At 41.7% G+C, this 25,329-nt stretch overlaps 1 protein-coding gene across 10 annotated transcripts in view; it reads right to left on the minus strand.

The window, feature by feature from the left end:
• Positions 1 to 25,329, minus strand: part of DENND11 (DENN domain containing 11) — a 59,759-nt gene that overhangs the window by 24,235 nt on the left and 10,195 nt on the right. For 8 of the 10 annotated variants that reach the window (XM_082400353.1, XM_082400351.1, XM_082400349.1 and 5 more), the window contains exons 2-3: positions 8,718 to 8,817; positions 7,615 to 7,800 (exon numbers count right to left, since the gene is read on the minus strand). In XM_082400353.1, the coding sequence (XP_082256479.1) occupies positions 7,615 to 7,800; positions 8,718 to 8,817 (286 nt within the window). The remainder of the gene's footprint in view (positions 1 to 7,614; positions 7,801 to 8,717; positions 8,818 to 25,329) is intronic. The other 2 variants (XM_082400352.1, XM_082400345.1) reach the window with 2 other exon arrangements.

The following is a 25,329-nucleotide window of genomic DNA, read 5'->3' on the forward strand; positions in this document are numbered from 1 at the left end:
TATCGAACTCAAGGAAGAAAAACATCTGCATGACAAAAAGTAATGTTAAAAGACAAACGAAAAAGTGGAAAAAATATCACAAGAACGAATCTCCATATTACACAAAGAACTCCTAGAAATTAATAAGAAGAAGCCAACGATCAAAAAATAATGTAGCAGGGCTTCCCCGGTGGCGCAGTGGTTAAGAATCCGCCTACCAATGCAGGGCACACGGGTTCGTGCCCCGGTCCGGGAAGATCCCACATGCCGCGGAGCAGCTAAGCCTGTGCGCCACAAATACTGAGCCTGTACTCTGGAGCCCACATGCCACAGCTACTGAGGCCCGCGTGCCTAGAGCCCGTGCTCCACAGCAAGAGAAGCCACCGCAATGAGAAGGTCACGCACCGCAACGAAGGGTATCCCCCACTTGACGCAACTAAAGCCCGCGTGCAGCAATGAAGACCCAATGCAGCCAAAAATAAATAAATTAATTAATTAAAAAATAATAATAATGTAGCAAAGGCTCGGAACAGTTCACAGAAGAGGAAATATAAATGACTCAAACATGTATGAAGGTGCTTGTCCTCACTCCTAAGAAAAATGCGAATTAAAATTATACTCATGTACCGTGTTTTACCAATCAGAATGCCAAAAATCCACAAGTTGTATTTTTGTGTGGGCAATGCTGTGAGGAAACAGCATTCTCTTGCATTACTGCTGGGCATGTAAAATGGTACAATCTCTATGTAAAGCAATTTGACAATATCTATTAAAATTACAAATACATATGCTCTTTGAATCACCAATTTCATTTCTAGAAATTTAACGTACACATATACTACTCATGTGTGAAATTATACTTGCTCATAGGTATTCAGTGCAGCATCATAACAGCAAAAGACTGGAAACAACCAAATGTCTATCAGTAAGCGACTTGATAAAGCAGGCATGGTTCTTTTATACAGGGCACGTAATACAACTGTGAGAAACAATGAAGAAGCTCTCCACGTACTAGTATGAGAAGATCTCCCAGATATATTGTTGAATGAAAAAGGCAAGGTGCAAACAACATGTATAACATGCTACCTTTTGTATGAAAAGAGGGAAAATAAGAATATACATTTGTATTTGTATATACACATACACAAGCTTTGGAAAGATACATGGGAAATCAGCAGTGATTACTGGGATGATTAGATGGATATGGGAACTGGGTGAAGACTTCATTTTATGCCAGTGGTTGAGACTGCCACTCTCTTCTTCCCTTAGTAACAGAACCTTCCAAAATTTAGCTGGTCACATGGCCACCCAGTTAAGGACCCCATTTCCTAGACTGTCTTGCTGCTAGGTGTGGCTAGGAACTAAGAACAGGTCAATGAAATGTGGGCAGAAGCGATGTGTTCAATTTCTGGGATTCCTGTGTGTTTCCCCTTCCTGCAAGACCTAGTAATGGTGAATCAACTTCTACCATGTGGGTGAGGACAATACTCTAGCAGATGGCAGGATACAAAACAGAAAGACTTGGGTCCCAGAAATGACCCAGTGGAACAAAGCCATCTACCACACTGGACTACTTCCCTTCCTCTGGGATTGTCATGCTAGAAAAGCTGTACTTCTACCTTGTTTGAGTCACTGTATTTTGGGTTTCTTTGTTATAGCAACCTAGCCTGGATTTGAGCTAAAGCAGAAAATGATATTTAGGAATGATTTACCATAGTATCAAAAACCACACTGTAGCATTGGCTTAGTAGCTAGAAAGGGAAGATGATTAAAAAAAAAAAAAACAAGAAAAAACTTTGCTAGAACTTCAATAACTTGGAAGACAGGCCTTGTATCATCTGAACTTGTAACTTTAAGGGAAGCAGTGAGAAACAGAGCACTGATAGCTCCTTGATGTTTTTAGTTTTTAGTAGTTTTCATCTTACTACTACAAGAGCAAGATGAAAATAAGCAAGACTTGGTCAGTTTGCAAGCAGAAATGGTGGGATATACAGTGTAAGGGTGTACATTCTGAGTTCTGCAATATAAATTAATTGAGACTTGAAATATCTGGGACCCCACGGGACTGAAAAAACCAATTCCTCTGTACCCAAAAAGCAGGAGATAACCTAGAGAAATGGGAATAAAAATAAACAAATGGGACCTAATGAAATTTAAAAGCTTTTGCACAGCAAAGGAAACTATAAACAAGACAAAAAGACAACCCTCAGAATTGGATAAAATATTTGCAAATGAAGCAACTGACAAAGGATTAATCTCCAAAATATACAAGCAGCTCATGTAACTCAATATCAAAAAAAAAAGAACACCCCAATCCAAAAATGGGCAGAAGACCTAAATAGACATTTCTCCAAAGAAGATATACAGATTACCAACAAACACATGAAAAGATGCTCAACATCACTAATTATTAGAGAAATGCAAATCAAATCCACAATGAGGTATCACCTCACACCAGTCAGAAGGGCCATCATCAAAAAAATATACAAACAATAAATGCTGGAGAGGGTGTGGAGAAAAGGGAACCCTCTTGCACTGTTGGTGGGAACGTAAATTGATACAGCCACTATGGAGAACAGTATGGAGGTTCCTTAAAAGACCAAGCAATCCCACTACTGGGCATATACCCTGAGAAAACCATAATTCAAGAAGAGTCATGTACCACAATGTTCATTGCAGCACTATTTACAACAGCCAGCACATGGAAGCAACCTAAGTGTCCACGGACAGATGAACGGATAAAGAAGATGTGGCACGTATATACAATGGATCATTACTCAGCCATAAAAAGAAACGAAATTGAGTTATTTGTAGTGAGGTGGATGGACCTAGAGTCTGTCATACAGAGTGAAGTAAGTCAGAAAGAGAAAAACAAATACCGTATGCTAACACATATATATGGAATCTAAAAAAAAAAAAAGGGGGGGCTTCCCTGGTGGCACAGCGGTTGAGAATCTGCCTGCTAATGCAGGGGACACGGGTTCGAGCCCTGGTCTGGGAAGATCCCACATGCCACGGAGCAACTAGGCCCGTGAGCCACAACTACTGAGCCTGCGCGTCTGGAGCCTGTGCTCCGCAACAAGAGAGGCCACGATAGTGAGAGGCCCGCGCACCGTGATGAAGAGTGGCCCCCGCTTGCCGCAACTAGAGAAAGCCCTAGCACAGAAACGAAGACCCAACATAGCAATCAATCAATCAATCTTTAAAAAACAAAAAAGGTCGGAAGAACGTAGGGGCAGGACAGGAATAAAGACGCAGACTTAGAGGATGGACTTGAGGACACGGGGAGGGGGAAGGGTAAGCTGGGATGAAGTGAGAGAGTGGCATGGGCATATATACACTACCAAATGTAAAATAGATAGCTAGTGGGAAGCAGCCGCATAGCACAGGGAGATCAGCTCAGTGCTTTGCGACCACCTAGAGGGGTGGGATAGGGAGGGTGGGAGGGAGACGCAAGAGGGAGGAGATATGGGGATATATGTATACGTATAGCTGATTCACTTTGTTATACAGCAGAAACTAACACAACACTGTGAAGCAATTATACTCCAATAAAGATGTTTAAAAGAAAAAAAAAGCAGGAGATAAGAATTTCTCTCAAAGCCTCTATGAAACTCTCCCAGACACGGGAGTCTGCCCATTTATAAAGCCCAGATTTAGGCTACAGTCTCAGGGTAGTTGCCATTAAAACCAGGGCAAGATAGATACGCCAAGAACAGTGACCAGTAACTAGGCCACCATCTACTGACTTAAAAACTAAGACCCAGATGAGATCTTGGGCAGTGGATATTTTTACGTGGGATTGACTGGAAGCAAACAGACCAAGAAGCCTATTCAGTTTCTGAGGGAACTGTATTGTCACATTCTTGTCTACGGCCATAGCACCCTGAAATCGCCGGATCTCGTCTGTATTGTCATGTTCTTGGCCTATATAAGCCGCTGACTTCTCAAACCTAGACCCCCAAACCCACACCAGCAGGAAACGTGTTCCAAAGCCATGCAGCTTTCCCCAATGTTCACCAAAGCCTGCTTCAAAAGTGGTTATGGCACAAAATGGATAAAGAACCCCCAGAAGGCAAAGCCAGGAGCCGTGGAGGAAAACGGACAAGGGGATTCTAGTGAGCAGGGCCCAGGTGTAGCCAGGAGCATGGCACTCTGTGAGGACAAGGGGTCTCTGCCATCCCTGCTCAGCAGAATTTCATTGTTATTATGGACTAACGACCGCTCATATTATTTCTCATTCTTCTTTTTCAAATGGGAGCTTGTATTGTGGTTCCTTTTCTACTTCTATTCTGCATTTGGGAGGTGGGAATGGAGGACGTGACGGTTCTTTCACAGCTTTCCAGGATAAGAGAACCATGTCCTGATTGCCTCAAATCACACAGAAACCCTGGATTTCAGACTAGAAACATGAACCAGATGAGACTCTATGATGTCTCGGGGTGGGAGGAATGTCCTCTGTGTCTGGGAAGAAGAGTACACAAGGATACTGAGGTCGCCGGGGGACAAACTGAAGCAGAGGCTGCTAAAATTTCCTCCAGATCCATTCTTCTCTTCTTCCTGTTTGCAACAGGAGCCCCCGAATTTTAACTGGTCACAAGGTCACCCAACTAGAGACTACCTTTCCCAGTGTCCTTTGCTGTCAGGTGTGTCTTTGTGATTGAGGACTTGACAATGGGATATGAGAAGTGATGTACGCAACTTCCGGGTCCTTCATTCCTCCCTATGGGCTGGAATGCAGACATAGTAGTGGTGAGCAGCTTCAAGCAGGTGAGAAGAACATCTTAGAACACAAAATCACTCTCAGGATATGGTAGAATAATAAGAGAAGCAGCGTGGGCCCCGAATTGCGGGGACGGCAGGCTGCTCGCCCTGACCACCCTCCTACTTCTAGAACATTACATGGGGAAGAATCTTCTGTCTTGTTTGAGCCAGTGTATTTTGGGGCCTCCGTTATCACCATTTAGCCAGGACTCTAATATAATACCTCCTTAGAATTTTTGGCTTTTGAACCACGAGAATGTATTGCCTCCTTGGGAAATTAATTTTTCAAAAGCAGTAATAATTTTTTTAAAGTGTCAAGATCCCAATAAAAAAAAATTTTTTTTTAATTCAATGTTACTTCTGAGACACAAAACTGAGGAAATATTTCAAATACAGAAAAATATGTATCACAGCTCCAAACTGTAGAGGAGTAGTTAAAACAATTAGAAGCATGCTAACCGCTTAACCATAGGGAATAATCGAGTAAACTAATGGGACAGCTCTAGCACTATAGAGCTATTAAAATAATCATCAAAATGAAAAATATGGAGGACAATGGGGAGAAACATATACATAACTGGTGTTCCTGAAGAAGAAGGGAAAATGCAGAGGAAAAGTTGAGTCCTTTATTGTAGAAGAAAAGGTTCCTGAAATTAAAAATAAATGTCATATCTATAGATAAAAAGGGACAAACTATCCCAGAAAAAAACTGTTCAGAAACATCACAGATAAAGAATCTATAGGGATCTAGACAAAAGAGACTTCTCTGAAACAACCAATATCAGAATATTGCTGCACAATATTTATAGCATCCTGAGAGGAAGAAAGAAAAGATTTAAGGATCTTATACCCAGCCAAGAGTAAAGGTAAAAGACCAATACTATCAAGCATGCAAGATTTCAGAGAAGGCAGCACCCATGATCCTTTCATGAAAAAAAAAGAAACAAAAGATGCTTGATGGCAAAATCTAACCAACCAAGAAATAAATCACGGGCTCTGGAACGTAGCAAGCCACAGTTAAGCCCTGGATGTGGTCGTAAACATATAACTGAGACTTAAGAATCATGGGAATCGGGGCTTCCCTGGTGGCGCAGTGGTTAGGAATCCGCCTGCCAATGCAGGGGACACGGGTTCGTGCCCCAGTCCGGGAAGATCCCACATGCCGCGGAGCAACTAAGCCCGTGTGCCACAACTACTGAGCCTGCGCGTCTGGAGCCTGTGCCCCGCAACAAGAGAGGCCACGACAGTGAGAGGCCCGCGCACAGCGATGAAGAGTGGCCCCCGCTCGCCGCAACTAGAGAAAGCCCTCGCACAGAAACGAAGACCCAACACAGCCAAAAATCAATAAATAAATTTTAAAAAAAAAGAATCATGGGAATTGTGATTACAGAACTAAATGTAATAAATCTCACAGTATATGAAAGTTGAGAAGTAAAGTCGGGGAGGCGTTCTGGGAAGAAGTATAAGACACCTGACCGTCTACAACTAAAACACAACCTAAAAACACCAATGACACCTATACAAAGATTTGTGCACTTTATTATATATACGTTATTTCTCAATAAGAATGACACTGTATCTTCATATTTTGCAGTCTTTTTTCTTAACTCTGAAGGAACATTCCAAGAAATAACGTATCTTACTGTGAAAAAAATATTAAAGTTTGACAATTCCTTCAGTTTCACTTACTCTTTTTCTCTGATATATACAAATAAATATATTTCAAACTAGCCTATTTGATAAAATTAAATCTTCATAAAATATTAACCCTATTTTTGTAAAATTATGTCTATTTTAGAATGGCATTCACTGAATACTGACAATGGATATCCCACTGGGTGTTAAGATTTGGAAGAATTGTTAAAATTCATTTGTACGTTCACATAAATTTTTCAATAATAAACATTTTTTTCCCACAATTTCATATTCTTTCAAAGATGATCAAGATAGACTATTATATCAAAAATTAAAATAACAATAACTTTTAAACGCATATGATATAAAAGTATGTATGTCCTATGGTGCCAAGTATGTATATATTATTTTAAAGTACACACACATGGGACTTCCCCAGTGGCACAGTGGATAAGACTGCGCTCCCAATGCAGGGGGCCCGGGTTCGATCCCAGGCCAGGGAACTAGATCCCACATGCATGCCGCAACTAAGAGTTCACATGCCACAACTAAGGAGCCCGCAAGCTGCAACTAAAGGAGCGTGCCTGCCACAACTAAGACCTGACACAACCAAATAAATAAGTAAATATTTAAAAATAAATAAATAAAATAAAGTACACACACATGCATACCAGAAGAGAGGCAAATGTGCTAAAATTTTAACAGTGCTTCAGGGCTTAGGGGTAGATTTTCCCTTCAAAATCTGAAATAAAATTAGGTTACTCACATGATGAAAAAATATGAAGTAATTAATAGTTTTGCAGCTTCTGTTAAAAATTCCCTTCCTATTACCCCCAATGATAATAATTACCGCCAATAATAAATGATTAGGCTTAAAAAAAAGTTGAGAGTCTATTTGCCTGGGGCAAGGAGATAATTATTGTGGTTTAAGGTAAGCAAAGATCACATCAATGTCAACAAATTAATTCAACAAAATTGATGACAATATTAGTATAAGCTGAAAGCAAAATCTACCCCAGCTGTCATTCGAGGATGAAGAATCATTTACGCAGGACGCTGGCTGAAACACGAAGACCACCACCCGAGGTGTGAGACTCAGCCATGGACGCTCTTGGTGAGGCATCTGCCGTTCTGATGTACAGCCTTTACCCCTGAGGGCTCAGCCCAGCACACCAACTGGCAGGGCCCTGCCGCCTCTGCCCTCCCTGCACCCCACCCCATATGTAAGCCACATACCGGACTTGGCTCTCCAGGAAGTGCATGTACCGGTACAGCAGGGTGTAGGATGGAGAGAGGATGCCCACGGATTTCATCCGGGCGCCACGCTCCAGCTCGCTTTCCACAGGCATGTTGGCGAAGCAGGCCAGGCCAAAGAAGGGCCCCTTTCGGAAATAGCTAAAATAGACCCAATGTGTAGCGTGGCTCGAAATCAGAGAGAGAAATTTCATTTTACTTTGTGTTTTGCCTTTTGAGATGCAGTCGCGAGCAAAAGACATAACTGTGTCCAGGGCTCTACCTGAGAAAACTCAGCCTGAGAAAAACCTTTTTTTAGAATCTCAGGGGGACTATCAGCCCAAGGCCCTCAACCTCACAGATGGGACAACCAAGGCTCAAAGAAATTGTGGAACTCGCCAAGGGTCATCCCGCTGGAGCCAGGACTTGATCTCTGCAAAGCCTGCCGCTCAGTTGCCCACGACCATGGTACAGCCCTTCTCCTCCTGCATAACAACTGACCTGATGGGGGGACCTCTGTTTTATTAGCATAAACTGTGTTGATTCTCTCCTCGCTTCCTGAGTCTCTGATATTTTAAATAGAACATTTGACCAGAGCTGTCACTCTGTTTCCTTCCCCTTTCTCACACTTATGTCTGTCATGGTTTCAGCCCAATGAGAAGATGAAAGCTACTCCATCACCCTTACATTCTTTCAATGTGCTCCTCACAGGAATCTTGATTACACAGGACTACAAACTGGCCTTACTTAAAGCTCGAATTTCAAGTTTTAGCACATACATGTCTTAAGTTAACCCAAATGCAACCGAAACTCTATTCCTTTATTAAAGCCAAACCTCAAGCAAGGCCCAATCATGTCTTAGGAAAGGAGAGAACCTCTATGGCAGGAGTTCTTAACATGTTTGGATCATGAAACTCATCGAGAACCTAATGAAAGCTTGGGAACTTCTTGCTAGCAAACTGATATAAAAACACAAACCAGTATATATTTTCAGGGCATTTACACACACTTCCTGAAAGTGCCCCGATGAGAGCCCTTATTCTCTGGGGGAAAGCACAGAGGCAGAGGAAATGGTACAGAGAAGACTTGCAATCAGCAGTACTTACATGAAATCAGACTGAATTTTATGGGACCCACTGGCCATAGACTTGAACTCAACGCCTTCAAGGTCAATATCTTGAGGTAAGCACCATTCCACCATGTTTCCTGTGGGGAAGGGAGGATACAAGTTTGAAAGAGACAAAATCATTCAAAGGGCCTAGTGCAGGGCTAAGTGCACATGGCTTCGGAGTAAATGTACTACTGACTTGACCACCAGGATGCTCAGGTGGCTCATCCCTCCATCGCCCACATGCCAGCAGAGTCCCTGAGCCATCCCGAGGGCCAGGAGATGGGCGTTGAAGGCACCTCCGATCTCTGCCTTCAAATGAACACAGTTCTTCCTAGCAAGGCTGCCGGCTTTGGTTCTCCCATTCTGCTTGGCCACCTCCAAATCTCCTTCCTCTTGCAGCCTCACTTCTAAGTGCATGTTTTGACCCTCTACCCCCATTTCCTCATCTCATACTCTGTCCTTAACCCCTCGAGATCCTGCTTCCATCTTGCCTTTTTATGGCCACTAATGACTCTGACAAACCCCCAAACTCTTTTTAATTCGCATTTTCATTGATGTCTTTGTGGCATTTGATAATTCCTCAAAAATGTCTCCCCTTTTTCCCTTGACTCTCGTGATAGAATACTATTTTGGTTCTTTTCCTTCTTCTCTGATCAAATGTAGCTCTGCTTCCTTCCCTAACTCCTTCTCCTCTCTCCTCAAAATGAAGCTCTTCTCCAAGGTCCAGACACCAGTTCTTTGCCTGAAGAATTTCAGGGCTTATTCACTTATCCCTAATTACTGAGTTTCTACTGAGCTAGATGCTGGAGCTCCAAAGTCAAATAAGACACAGTCTCTGACCTCAAACAGACTAGATTCCAGGGACAGATATGGAGATAAACAAGGAGACCAGTGATTACAGTTCTGGGGGCCGGGGGTGGTGGTGTGTGGTAAATTCTATGACAGAAGATAACATGGGATTTTAGAACGTAGCAATGACAAGCAGCCATCAGATTGAGGGCATCAGAGAATTTCACAAGAGCAGTGTTTCCTAGAGGCTTGAGAGAATGCTACAGAAGATGCCCTACTGTTTTCTTGCATATTCAAAAATTTTCCAAATAAAAATACTAAGATACTTGTAAGATTTCACTTTAGAACAAACTTCTCATCAACACCTCAAACCCTAATTTCCCAGGCATTAGAAATACCATTACTAATCCCAGACAACAATGCTTTCAGATAATTGTTCGGGGCATCAGAGGTACCGCATATCAAGTCTACCTGGACATAACCCAGTCTCCGAATGGGGTGGACATCACAGGGGATCAGCCTATCCTATATTCAGCAGCCTAAGGCACTTTCAAGTAGTTTATTTTCAAAAGAGGACTCATAAACTCAAACAACTAATCAGTGGGCTAAAACAGAAAGCATGAAAAAAGGAATTAAGATTTCACACAACAGAAAGGCTAGAACAATGTTGTATCTGTCAGGGTTAAAGACAAGAAAAAGCATGCTGCACGCTGAATGAGGGGCGAACGTGGGGAGAAAGGTAAGTTTTCGCACACCGACTTCCCCCACATTCCTGTCTTTCCGCTAGCATCCCCGTCTACGGTCTCCTCGGTCCAGTGGCTTTCACCCTGTGTTGTGCATCAGGACACCCAGGAAGCTCACAAAGGTGCTGACCCTCACCCCAAATCTACACGATCATGATCTGTGCCACGTGGGTGCTTCTGTTGACGAGCCTCCTGCGCACGCGGTCCTAACCCTTCATGATGGCAACAGATGGCCAGCCTAGGAGAGGGACAGCCTGCGATGACCCTCTGGCAGACTCTGTCCTCTCACTTACCTGCTTCTTCTGGTACCTGCTGCCTTGTTCCCCGCCCCCATGCCACTCCACGCAGGGTTCAACTTGCTCTTACTTCCTTTCCTTAACCCAGCCCGTCCATGACTACTCAAGGACTTGTTAAAACTTTAATGTACCTAAACTTTGTGCTGAAGGATAAGTTTAGAAAAGTGCACAGATCATAGCTAGGCAGCACAATGAGTTTTCCCAGCATGAACATACCTGTGTGAGCAGAAGCCAGATCAAGAAGCAGGACATGAGCAGCAAAACAGAAGCCTCTCTTCTGCCCCGTCCGAATCATTATCCCTCTCTCAAGGCTAACTATTATCCTGACTTCTAACATCATAAATTAGCTTTGCTGTTTTTGAAATTTATATAAATGCAATCATAGTTTGTATTCTTTTGTGTCTGTTTTCTTTGGCTTAATATTTTTTTGCAAGATTCATCCATGTTAATGCATGTAGCAATAATTTCTTCATTTACTATTTCCATCCTATGCACGTAACACAGCTTACTTATCTGTTTAACTGTTGATGCACATTTAGCTTACTTCTTATTTGAAGCTATCACAAACAGCACTACTGTGAACAATTCCATACTTGTCATCTGGTGACTACACGTGCGGTAGCTTTGTAATGCGTGACCCGGCTGGGCTGATTCACATTTCTCAGCATTCCCATTTCCGTTTGAGACTGGGGAGGCGAAGTGAAGCAGTAGCCATGTTGTGTTTATGTCGGAAGGCCAGTGTGAGGGCATCAGGTAACTCATGGGCGTTGCTGCTTATCTTGCAGGCTCATCGCACTTGGGGGGTGGCTGGCAGGCCTGCTGCCGATGGATCCACCTTCCCTGGGTCCTCTGTCAGCTTCTCTGACTCCCAGGCGTGTGCTTAGTTCCATAATGAAGGGCATCAGCTTCATCAGGTCAGGGCACCACATCATTAGAACAGGAGGCAGCGACACACTGACCTGGGTTCCCACCCACCCTCATGAGTTCCAGCTTGTTCTCCTTCTTCTCAACTTTACTCTCTTCTTCCTAACTGTCCGCTCAAGAGACTTCAAGCTCCACCATCAGACACAAGGCAACAGCTTTACACAGGCTTTCTAACCAGCTCCCACAATTGCACAAGATCAAATCCCTGCAATAAATCCCTTTATTTATCTCCCAGTGGTTCTGTTTCTTTGATTAAACCTTGACTTTGACTGACACAATATGCAGTCATTTCTGTTGACTACGTCCCTAGGAGTGGAACAGCTGTAAAAATGTTTGCATCACTGCAAACTAAGGAAACTTTAATAATTCCCAAAGCAGTGTTTCCCAAAGCTTAGGTGACTAGGGCTTCTGCAAAAAACAAAATTTGTAAAAAGGGATTTTAGCCAAACAATCTTTGTTTAGGTTAAACAAAGACAGACATGTTCCTTTACCACAGAACTTCTCAGAGCCTTTAATGTTTCTCTACATTACGAATCGCTACAAGATCAATACCATGCTAAATGTTTCCAAAATTATTTGGCCAATAAACCTATTTTTAAGGAGCATCTTAAGGGCCAAACTTTATAGAAGGCTTTTTTTTTTTTTTTTAAAGAAATACCAGTGTATTAGGGGCTGCAAGTTGACCCTTAGTACATACCACTCCTCCTTTCTTATAGGGAATAGGACCTCCTATTCTTAGCCTGGCATATGGCCTTCCAAATGGTGACTATGTTTCTCTGGACCTTCTTGCAAATAGGTATGGCTACACAAGTAAATTCTGGCCAGTGGCATACAGGCAGAAGTGAGGTGTGTCTTTCCAAAACGTGCCTTAAAGGGAAGGAGTATGTAGTCCCTTCTTCCATCCTGCTGCCTGGCATATGGATGTGGTGACAAGCCGTCTTGAATCATACAGGTGAGGGCATCAGCCCACATATCAAGGAGGGGATGATGGAGCGAGAGCCAACTTGAGTCTAGGTCCTTGGATGACCCCATGGATCTGAACTGGCATTCCAGCCCTGGACCGGCTATCTCCTGACTGTTAAGTGAAAACTAAATGCTTATCTTGATTAAGTCACTGTTAATTTGGGTCTCTGATATTCATAGCCAAACATACGTCTTCTTACTTAATACAGGTGATCTGAAGAATAAAGCCCCCAATTCCTCAGCCTGGTTCTCAAAGCTTCTTTCTTATTCCTCTGTGCCTGGCCAATCCTTATTGTAGAGGAACTGAAAGAATCAGACGAAGTGAATGATACCGTGTTAGTTACATCCTTCTCTTCTAGATGGATGCAAGCCCCTCTAGGTCGGGGAGAAAGGTCCATCAGGGTCAGGCCGGTGAATCACAGAATGGAGTATGGACTCCAGAACACCACTCTGGGAACAGTTCTTTATCCCACAGGAAGAACATTTCTGCTGACACACTCCTTGAATGAAAGGAAAGTAGATAAAGCTACTATGGCCCTCATCCCAGCCTAATACAATCATTGTCTTAGATATCTGTCTCCCCAGGAGACTGGACTTCTTAAAGGCAGGAACTCTGCTTGTTTATCTTTACATCCCAACACAGCACAGTGCTTACCACAAGACAGGATGGACCCTAAAAACAAAAACAAAGCAAAAACCCAGCCTTATAGAGGATATGCATGTTTTTAAAAAGCTAGTAGTAATGACATTGTGGTTATGTAGAAAAACGTCCTTTTTCTTAGGAGGTTTATACTCAAGTATTTAGGAGTGAAGTCACGTCTGCATTTACTTTCTTTCTTTAAATTAATTTATTTTATTTACTATTTTTTATTTTGGGTTGCATTGGGTCTTCGTTGCTGCGCGCGGGCTTTCTCTAGTTGCGGTGAGCGGGGGCTACTCTTTGTTGTGGTGCACGGGCTTCTCACTGTGGTGGCTTCTCTTGTTGCGGAGCACGGGCTCCAGGCACGTGGGCTTCAGTAGTTGTGGCACGCGGGCTCTAGGCGCGCAGGCTTCAGTAGTTGTGGCGCGTGGGCTCAGTAGTTGTGGCTCGCGGGCTCTAGAGCGCAGGCTCAGTAGTTGTGGCGCACGGGCTTAGTTGCTCCGCGGCACGTGGGATCTTCCTGGACCAGCGCTTGAACCCGTGTCCCCTGCATTGGCAGGCGGGTCCTTAACCACTGCGCCACCAGGGGAGCCCTGCATTTACTTTCAAGTGGCTAAGGAAAAAAGTTTTTATCTGTATTTAGTCAATTCTAGTGCAATGCTTGCTGAGTTTGCGCCAACACAACTGATATATTAAGACCAATGTGCACATAGGGAATTTCACATCTGCTAAGCTATGGATTCAATGCAATCTCAATGAAAATCCCAATAAGCTATTCACGGATACTGACAAGTTAATTCTAAAGTTTACATGGAAAGGCAAAAGGCTGAAATCAGCCAATACAATCCCGAAGAGAACTAACACTGCCTGATTCTAAGACCCACTATAAAGCTATAGTAATCAAGACAGTATGGTACTGGCACAAGATTAGACAAATAGATCAATGGAACAGACTAGAGAGCCCAGAAATAGACCCACGCAAATATAGTCAACTGATCTTTGCCAAAGGAGCTAAGGTAATACAATGGGAAAAAAGATAGTCTTTTCAACAAGTGGTGTTAGAACAACTGGATATCCATAAGGAAAAAAATGAATCTAGACACAGACCTTACACTTTGCACAAAAATTAACTCAATATGAATAGTATACCTAAATGTAAAATGCAAAATTATAAAACTTCTAGAAGATAACATAGGAGAAAATCTAGGTGGACTTTGAGTTTAGCAATGAGTTTTTAGATACAACACCAAAAGAATCATCCATGAAGAAAAAACTGGTAAGTTATACTTCATTAAAATTAAAAACTTCTGATCTGTGAAAGACACCATTAAGAGAATAAAAAGACAAGCTAATGATGGGGCAAAATATTTGCAAAAACATACCCGATAAAGGCTTATATCCAAAATAAGAACTCTTAAAACTCAACATTAAGAAAACAACTCAATTTAAAAAATGGACAGGGCTTCCCTGGTGGCGCAGTGGTTGAGAGTCTGCCTGCCAATGCGGGGGACACGGGTTCGAGCCCTGGTCTGGGAGGATCCCGCATGCGGCGGAGCGACTGGGCCCGTGAGCCACAATTGCTGGGCCTGCGCATCTGGAGCCTGTGCTCCGCAACGGGGGGCCGCGGTGGTGAGAGGCCCGCGCGCCATGGTGAAGGGTGGCCCCCGCTTGCCGCGACTGGAGAGGGCCCTCGCACAGAAGCGAGGACCCAGCACAGCCATAAATAAATTAATTAATTAATTTTTAAAAAAATGGACAAAAGATCTGAACAGATATCTCACCAAAGAAGACATACAGATGGTAAACGTGCATATGAAAACATGCTCAATATCACATATCATCAAGGAATTGCCAATTAAAACAACGAGATCCTACTATACACCTATTAGAATGGTCAAAATCCAAAACGCTGAAAACACCAAATGCTGACGAGGATGTGGAGCAACAGGAAAGCTCATCCACTGCTGGTGGGAGTGCAAAATGGTACAGCCACTTTGGAAGACAGTTTGGCAGTTGCTCACAAAACTAAACATATTCTTACCACATGATCCAGCAATCATGCTCCTTTGTATATTTATCCAATGAGTTGAAAACTTAGGTCCACACAAAAGCCTGCACGTTAATGTTTATAGCAGCTTTGTTAATATAATTGCCAAAAATTGGAAGCAACCAAGATGTCCTTCAAAAAGGTGAATGGATAAACAAAACTGTGGGCTATCCATATAACAAAATACTATTCAGCAATAAAAAGAAATGAGCCACCAAGCCACGAAAAGACATGGAGGAAACTTAAATGCATATTGCTAAGTGAAAGAAGCCAGTCTAAAAAAGCTATATTCTGCAAAATCCCAACTATGTGACATTTTGGAAAGGAAAAACTATAGATAGTAAAAAAGATCAGGGGGTAAGCAGAGATGAATAAGCAGAGCACAGAGGATTTTTAGGGCAGTAAAACTATTCTGTATGATACTGTTATGGTGGATACCTAACATTGTGCATTTTTCAAAACCCAGAGAATGTACAACACGAAGAGTGAACCCTTATGTAAACTATGAACTTCAGACAACAATAATGTATAAATATTGGTTCATCAATTACAATAAATATACCACGCTAATGCAAGATGTCAATAATAGAGGTAACAGGGGGGCCGGGCGGGCAGGTAGGGGAAGAGGGTATATGGAAACTCTGTACTTTCTGCTCAGTTTTCCTGTAAACCTAAAATTGTTAAAAATAAAATAAAATGTATTAAGAAAGGTAATAAATTAATTAACCTAGGTTAATTATCCTAGGGGTAGTAATGATATTGTGGTTATGTAGGAAAATGGCCTTATTCTTAGGAGATTTAAACTGAAGTATTTAGAAATGCAATGTCATGATGTCTGAAAGTTACTTTCAAATAGTTCAGAAAAAAAAAGTATATTTATATATCCTCAGCTCTGCTATAATGCTGGCCGAATTTGTTCCAAAGCAGTCGATATGTTAACAATTCAATCATAGGGAATTTCATGTTTGCTGATATGTGATTTTGATCTCAAGGTTCACAATGTGAACACAGAAAACTGCACCCAGCTGTAGCTCTACACAAAACGCATCTCCACACAACACTCAAACATCTGCCTGCTACCTTGGTTCACCATGTGTGTTCTGAGCCACACTTATCTCCTCTAGTGTTACAACTTTCCATCCAATTTCACAAAGCCCTCTTCCTCTGCTTCATTATAATTCACAAGCTCAACCCTTCCAACACCCACCTTCGTATGCAAAGCAGGTCTTTTTTAAGGTAGAGTGCCGTATTTTGAGTATTGATGTATTTCTTAATTATTTAACATACGTACAACCATCCTACCACTTTTATTATGTTCCTATCTTTCTTTAATGCGTCACTGACAAAGTTTTTGAGTGTTGTGCCCCTCACCCCATCTTCCCCATAAGCCCTGTGATTTTTACTGCATGATTTGCTTAGCACAGTGGTTTTTAGGAATGTGTATTTCACATTACTGTGGAACTGACTTTAGATAAAGCAAATATGGCAAAATGTCAACAAATGGGGAGTGACACATATATCTAAGTCAGGGATATATAGATTTTCACTGTACTATTCTTTCAACTTTTCTGAGGTTTAAAAAATTTCAACATATGAGAGGGAGACAAGATGGCAGAATAAAAGGACTTGAGCTTACTTCCTCTCATGAAAACACCAAGATCAAAACTAACTGCTGAACAACCATCAACAAAGAAGACTGGAAACTACCAAAAAAGTATTCTACATCCAAAGACAAAGAAGAAGCCACAACGAGACAGTAGGACGGGTGTTTTCATGATATAATCAAAACCCATACCCGCCAGGTGGGTGACCCACAAATTGGAAAATAATTGTATCGCAGAGGTTCTCCCACAGAAGTGAGACTTCTGAGCCCCATGTCAGGCTCCCCAGCCTGGGGGTCTGGCATTGGGAGGAGGAGCTCCCAGAGCATTTGGCTTTGAAGGCCAGCAGGGCTTGAGTGCAGGAGCTACAGAGGACTAGGGGAAACAGAGACTCCACTCTTGGAGTGTGCACACAAGGTTTCATGTGCACTGGGACCCAGGGCAAAGCAGTGACTCCACAGGAGCCTGGGCAAGACCTACCTGCGGGTCATGGAGGATCTCCTGGGGATGCAGGGGTCAGCTGTGGCTCACTGTGGGAGCAAGGACACTGGTGGAAGAGGCCCCAGGGAATATTCATTGGCATGAGCTCTCCCAGAAGTCGCCATTTTGGTACCAAGACCTGGCCCCACCCAACAGCAGACAGGTTGCCTGAAGTCATCCTGAGTGCACAGCCACTTCTAAACACACCCCTTGACACGGCCCTGCCCACCAGAGAGACAAGACCCAGCTCCATCCACCAGTGGGCAGGCACCAGTGCCTCCCACCTGGAAGCCTGCACAAGCCCCTGAACCAACCTCACCTAATGGGAGTAGACACCAGAAGCAAGAGGAACTACAAACCTGCAGCCTGAGAAACGGAGACCAGAAACACAGAAAGTTAGACAAAATGAGATGGCAGAGGAATATGTTCCAGATGAAGGAACAAGATACAACCTCAGAAGAACAACTAAGTGAAGTGGAGATAGGCAATCTGCCTGAAAAAGAATTCAGAGTAATGATAGTAAAGATGATCCAAGATCTTGGAAAAAGAATGGAGGCACAGACCAACAAGATACAAGAAATGTTTAACAAAGAGCTAGAAGATTTAAAGAACAAACAAACAGAGATGAACAATACAATAACTGAAATGAGAAATACACTAGACAGAATCAATAGCAAAATAAATGAGGCAGAAGAATGAATAAGTGAGCTGGAAGAATGAATAAGTGAGCTGGAAGAAAGAATGGTGGAAATCACTGCCACGGAACAGAATAAAGAAAAAAGAATGAAAAGAAATGCGGACAATCTAAGAGACCTCTAGGACGACGTTCATCACACCAACATTTGCATTATAGGGGTCCCAGAAGAAGAGAGAAAGAAAGGGTCTGAGAAAATATTTGAAGAGATAATAGCTGAAAACTTCCCTAACATAGGAAAGGAAACACTCAAGTCCAGGAAGTGCAGAGAGTCCCATACAGGATAAGCCCAAGGAGGAACATGCCAAGACACATATTAATCAAATTGACAAAAATTAAAGACAAAGAGAAAGGGAACCCCCATACGATTATCAGCTGATTTTTCAGCAGAAACTGCAGGCCGTAAAGGAGTGGCCTGATATATTTAAAGTGTGAAAAGGAAAAACCTACAACGAAGTATACTCTACCCAGCAAGGCTCTTGTTCAGATTCGACAGAGAAATCAAAAACTTTACAGACAAGCAGAAGCTTAGAGAATTCAGCACCACCAAACCAGCTTTACAAAAAATGCTCAATGAACTTCTCTAGGCAGCAAAGAAAAGGCCACAACTAGAAATAAGAAAATTACAAATGGGAAAGCTCATGGGTAAAGGCAAACATACAGTAAAGGTTAAGAAATTATCCACACACAAATATGGTATCAAAACCAGCAATTGTGCAAAGAGGTGAGTACAAATGCAGGATATTGGAAATGCATTTGAAATTAAGAGACCAGAGACTTAAAACAATCTTGGACATATATATATATATATATATATATATATATATATATATATAGACTGCTATATCAAAACCTCATGGTAACCACAAACCAAAAATCTACAATATATACACACACAAAAAAGAAAAATCAATCCAAACACAACTCTAATGATAGTCATCAAATCACAAGGGAAGATATCAAAAGAGGAAGAGCAAAAAAAAAGACCTACAAAAACAAATCCTAAACAATTAACAAAATGGCAGGACTTCCCTGGTGGTCCAGTGGTTAAGAATCCACCTTCCAATGCAGGGGATGTGGGTTCAATCCCTGGTCGGGGAACTAAGATCCCACATGCCACGGGGCAACTAAGCCCATGTGCTCTAGAGCCTGTGCGCCACAACTAGAGAGCCCATGTGTTGTGACTACTGAGCCCATGCACTCTGGAGCCCACACGCCACAACTACTGACCCACACACTCTGGACCCTGCATGCCACAACTAGAGAGCCTGCACGCTGCAACTACTGAGCCCACACACAACTAGAGAGAAGCCCGCGTGCTGCAACGAAGATCCCACATGCCACAACGAAGATCCCACATGCCGCAACTAAGACCCAACACAGCCAAATAAACAATTAACAAAACAGCAATAAGAACATACATATTGATAATTATCTTAAATGTAAATAGATTAAATGCTCCAACCAAAAGACACTGATTGGCTGAGTGGATACAAAAACAAGACCTGTATATATGCTGTCTAAAAGAGACCCACTTCAGATCTAGGGACACATACAGACTGAAAGTGAGGGGATGGAAAAAGGTATTCCATGCAAATGGAAATCAAAAGAAAGCTGGAGTAGCAATACTTTTATCAGACAAAGTAGACTTTAAAATAAAGATTGTTACAAGAAACAAAGAAGGACCCTACATAATGATCAAGGGATCAATCCAAGAAGATATAACAATCATAAATATATATGCACCCAACATAGGAGCTCCTTATAAATTAAGGCGAATGCTAACAGCCATACAAGGAGAAACTGACAGTAAAACAATAATAGTGGGGGACTTTAACACTCCACTTACATCAATGGACAGATCACCCAGACAGAAAATCAATAAGGAAACACAGGCCTTAAATGACACATTAGACCAGATGGACTTAATTTATATGTATAGGACATTCCATCCAAAAGCAGCAGAATACACATTCTTCTCAAGTGCACACGAAACATTCTCCAGGACAGATCAGATGCTGGGCCACAAAGCAAACCTCAGTAAATTAAAGAAAACTGAAATCATACCAAGCATCTTTTCCAACCACAATGCTATAAGATTAGAAATCAACTACAAAAAAAATTGCAAAAACACAAACACGTGGAGGCTGAACAATGTGCTACAACAAACCAATGGATCAATGAAGAAATCAAAGAGGAAATTAAAAAATACCTAGAAACGAATGAAAACGAAAGCATAAAGATCGAAAACCTATGGGAGGCAGCAAAAGCAGTCCTAAGAGGGAAGTTTACAGCAATGCAATCTTACCTCAGGAAACAAGAAAAATTTCAAATAAACAACCTAAACTTGCACCTAAAGCAACTAGAGAAAGAAGAACAAGCAAAACCCAAAGTTAGTAGAAGGAAAGAAATCATAAAGATCAGAGCAGAAATAAATGAAAGAGACAAAGAAAACAATAGAAAAGATCAATGAACCTAAGAGCTGGTTCTTTGAAAAGTAAACAAAATTGATAAACCTTTAGCCAGATTCATCAAGAAAAAAAGGGAAGGGGCTCAAATCAATAAAATTAGAAATGAAAAAGAAGTTACAACTGACACCACAGAAACAGAGTCATAAGAGACTACTACAAGCAACTATATGCCAATAAAATGGACAATCTAGAAGAAATGGACAAATTCTTAGAAAGGTACAGTCTTCCAAGACCAAACCAAGAAGAAATAGAAAATATGAACAGACCAATCACCAAGTACTGAAATTGAAACTGTGATCAAAAAAATTCCAACAAACAAAAGTCCAAGACCAGATGGCTTCACAGGTGAATTCTTCTATCAAACATTTAGAGAAGAGTTAACACCTATCCTTCTGAAACTCTTGCAAAAAACTGCAGAGGAAGGACACTCCTAAACTCATTCTATGGGGCCACCATCACCCTGGTACCAGAAGAAGATAACGATATCACAAAAAAAGAAAATTACAGGCCAACATCACTGATGAACATAGACGCAAAAATCCTCAACAAAATACTAGCAAACCGAATCCAACAATACATTATAAGGATCATACACCATGATCAAGTGGGATTATTCCCAGGGGTGCAAGGATTTTTCAGTATCTGCAAATCAATCAGTGGATACACCCTGTTAACAAATTGAAGAATAAAAACTATATGATCATCTCAATAGATGCAGGAAAAGCTTTTGACAAAATTCAACACCCATTTATGATAAAAACTCTGCAGAAAGTAGGCACAGAGGGAACCTACCTCAACATAATAAAGGCCATATATGACGAACCCACAGCTAACATCATACTCAACAGTGAAAAGCTGAAAGCATTTCCTCTCAGATCAGGAACAAGATAAGGATGTCCACTCTCACCACTTTTATTCAACATAGTTTTGGAAATCCTAGCCATGGCAAACAGAGAAGAAGAAGAAATAAAAGGAATCCAAACTGGAAAAGAAGTAAAACTGCCACTGTTTGCAGATGATATGATACTATACATAGAAAATCCTAAAGATGCTACCAGAAAACTACTAGAGCTCATCAATGAATTTGGTAAGGTTGCAGGATACAAAATTAATACACAGAAATCTCTTGCATTTCTATACACTAACAACGAAAAATCAGAAAGAGAAATTAAAGAAACAATCCCACTTACCATCGCATCAAAAAAATAAAATACCTAGGAATAAACCTATCTAAGGAGGCAAAGGACCTGTACTCTGAAAACTATGAGATGCTGATGAAAAAAATCAAAGATGACACAAAGAGATGCAAAATATACCATGTTCTTGGATTGGAAGACCCAATATTGTCAAAATGCCTATACTAACCAAGGCAATCTACAGATTCAATGCAATCCCGATCAAATTACCAATGGCATTTTTCACAGAACTAGAACAAAAAAATTTTCAATTTGTATGGAAATATATAAGACCCCAAATAGCCAAAGCAACCTTGAGAAAGAAAAACAGAGCTGAAGGAATCAGGCACCCTAACTTCAAACTATACTACAAAGCTACACCAATCAAAACAGTATGGTACTGGCACAAAACAGAAATACAGATCAATGGAACAGGATAGAAAGCCCAGAAATAAACCCATGCACCTATGGTCAATTAATTTAGGACAAAGAAGGCAAGAATATACAGTGGAGAAAAGACAGTCTCTTCAATAAGTGGTGCTGGGAAAACTGGACAGCTATATGTAAAAGAATGAAATTGGAACATTCTCTAACATCATACACAAAAATAAACTCAAAATGAATTAAATACCTAAATGTAAGACCAGATACTAGAGGAAAACATAGGCAGAATACTCTTTGACATAAACTGCAGCAATATCTTTTTTGGATCCACCTCCTAATGAAAATAAAAACAAAAATAAACAAATGGGACCTAATGAAACTTAAAAGCTTTTTCACAGCAAAGGAAACCATAAACCAAATGAAAAGACAACCCACAGAATGGGAAAAAATATTTGCAAACAAAGTGACTGACAAGGGATTAATCTCCAAAATGTACAAACAGCTCATGCAGTTCAATATCAAAAAAGCAAACAGCCCAATCAAAAAGTGGGCAGATCTTAATAGGCATTTCTCCAAAGAAGACATACAGATGGCAAAACGCACATGAAAAGATGCTCAACATCGCTAATCATTAGAGAAATGTAAATCAAATCTGCAATGAGGTTTCACCTCACACCGGTCAGAATGGCCAACATCAAAAAGTCTACAAACAATAAGTGCTGGAGAGGGTGTGGAGAAAAGGCAACCCTCCTAAACTGTTGGTGGGAAGGTAAATTGGTACAACCACTATGGAGAACTGTCTAGAGGTTCCTTAAAAAACTACCATATGATCCAGTAATCCCAATCCTGGGCATATATCTGGAGGAAACCATAATTCAAAAAGATACATGTACCTCAATGTTCACTGCAGCACTATTTACAATAGCCAAGACATGGAAGCAACCTAAATGTCCATTGACAGATGAATGGATAAAGAAGGTGTGGTACATATCAATATATGCAGTGGAATATTACTCAGTCATAAAAAAGAATGAAATGCCATTTGCAGCAACATGGATGGACCTAGAGATTATCATACTAAGTGAATTAAGTCAAAAAGGGAAAGACACATACCATATGATATCACTTATATGTAGAATCTAAAATATGACACAAATGAACTTATCTACAAAACAGAAACAGATTCACAAGCTTTGAAAACAAATTTATGGTACCAGAGGGGGAAGGTGGGGGGGAGGGATAAATCAGGAGTTTGGGATTACTACTATATATAAAATAGACAATCAACAAGGACCTACTGTACAGCACAGGGAACTCTACTCAATATTCTGTAATAAGCTATATGGGAAAAGAATCTGAAAAAGAATGGATATATGTATAACAGAATCACTGCTGTACACCTGAAACTAACAACACTGTAAATCAACTATACCCCAATATAAAAAAACAATAAAATTTAAAAATTTCAACATATGAATTAAGAAACATAACTGAAATAACAGAGATGCAAAAAACCATAAGCTAAGCCTAAAGGACTTTGCAAAGGCAAAAAATAATTGAGACAATGTGTTATATTTAAGGGGATGAAACAGCATGATGGTTAAAGGTCATCCTTTAACAGAAATAGTACACTAGTCTCAAAAATTAGAAACCCGTTTATATATGGAACTTGTAAGAGGCTTAAAGGAAAGTGATTTGGCAGAAATAACAATCCTTGTCGTGAGCCATTTAGGGCCAGAAAAACCTCACACAGAATGCTGCCTACCTCAGGCTCAGCCTTCACACTCAAAGCCATTTGGTTTTACAAATTTCCTCACCACACTTTAGGAACGCAGCCAGGGAGCTGGGGCCTGGCAGGATTGAACAGAAGGGCTCATCCCAGGGGTAGGCAATCAAAGAGAGGAGTCAACACTGACAAGTGCCTTATTTCCTGACTTGCTCTCCTTCCATCTCCATGTCCCCCCCTTGCCTTGGGCCCTGCCTAGCCTCTAGGAGGGATGGACATGACCGCACGAGGAACAAATGTGGCAATCTGCTTTGTGTACATTCAGCCAGTCATTCAATAAATATTGATGGAACATAACTTGGCAGCCCAGTGCCAGATTCTGGGCTCAGGCAAAGGAACTTGGACTAAGAGATTACTGAGTTGGCGGCTCAGGTACCCAGGGAAGCCACAGGGCAATGCTGAGCCTGGCTGTAGATGCAGAGACGGCTTGAACCTCGTGGCCCTGTGTGCCAGGGCCTCCCAGAGCTGATGTTTCACAAGCTCCTACGCTAGGTGAGATGTACTCTGTCCTATCTACATGCAGGGCTGCCTCTGCCTTCTATTTCTGTGGAAATGTGAAATGACCACACCCCCAAGCATATTTGGATTTCACCAACCACCATTTCTCCAGGGGGAATAGATATTAGCTGCTACTGCTGCTGCCTGTTAAGAAAGCTGATCTCAGAATATTTAAAACGGAGAAAGCAATGATCTTGAACCAAAATAATCTCTGTCTATGGGAAATACGTGGCCTTCCTTCCTCCTTTTCTCCCTCCATGTTGGGCGGTTCCCAATCAAGAATTTCCTCCTGAGGCCTGGATTTCATAAGCAGTGGCTACCTCAGCTCAAGGTCCTGTTACGGCTCCTCTGACCTCAAGAGTGGAGCTCTGTACCAGTTCTCCCCTCTCCAACATGTGTGTTGATTTTTACTCTTTCCATCAGCTCTGCCCATCGGCATACACACAAGCCCTGAATCAAGGCAAGAATCCAGGTGTACTTGTGGTCTCCACTACTGCAGGAGGCCCCCAAATCCCAGAGATGGAAGAAACCTCAGAAGCTTATATGGTTCAGACTCTAACGCCAGAAAAGTCGACAGCCCATATCACTCAACTCTGGGTCTTAAATAGTTTTGAATTGTCTTACCACCACCTAGGATGAGAGCATATCCAAAGCAAAGGAAGAACGAGTCAGTATAAAGAAACCTGAGGCAGGAAGAAATTAATCCCGGTGATTTCAAGTCAGCCATATGCCAATCCATGGCTGAATTCCAATGCATTAATTTTACATGGAAGAAACTTTCCATTTCAGGGGCCCCATATCATTTTGCGCCAGGCAGTGGTGTGGTGTGATGTGGGAAGAAGCACAGGAATTCTGCCCCTCTCTGCTCTGTGACTTAATATGACTTAACTGCCCTGTGCCCCTGATTTTCTCGTCATTACAGAGAAGATTGTTGAAAGGATTAGCTAGTTCCTGGTCCACGGTGGGCACTCAGTAAGTGGTGGTTGTTATGATTCCCACTCCTACTCTAGTTTCCATCCACTTTCAAGAGGAGAAACAGAAGTCCCTGCAGATGGTCACCAACTGACCTTCTCCCTGAAAACCGCAAGCAGGTGAATCACCAACAGCCTGGGAAAG

The sequence above is a fragment of the Balaenoptera borealis genome (genome assembly GCF_965194805.1).
Source record: "Balaenoptera borealis genome assembly, chromosome: 7".
NCBI classification, from domain to species: domain Eukaryota; kingdom Metazoa; phylum Chordata; class Mammalia; order Artiodactyla; family Balaenopteridae; genus Balaenoptera; species Balaenoptera borealis.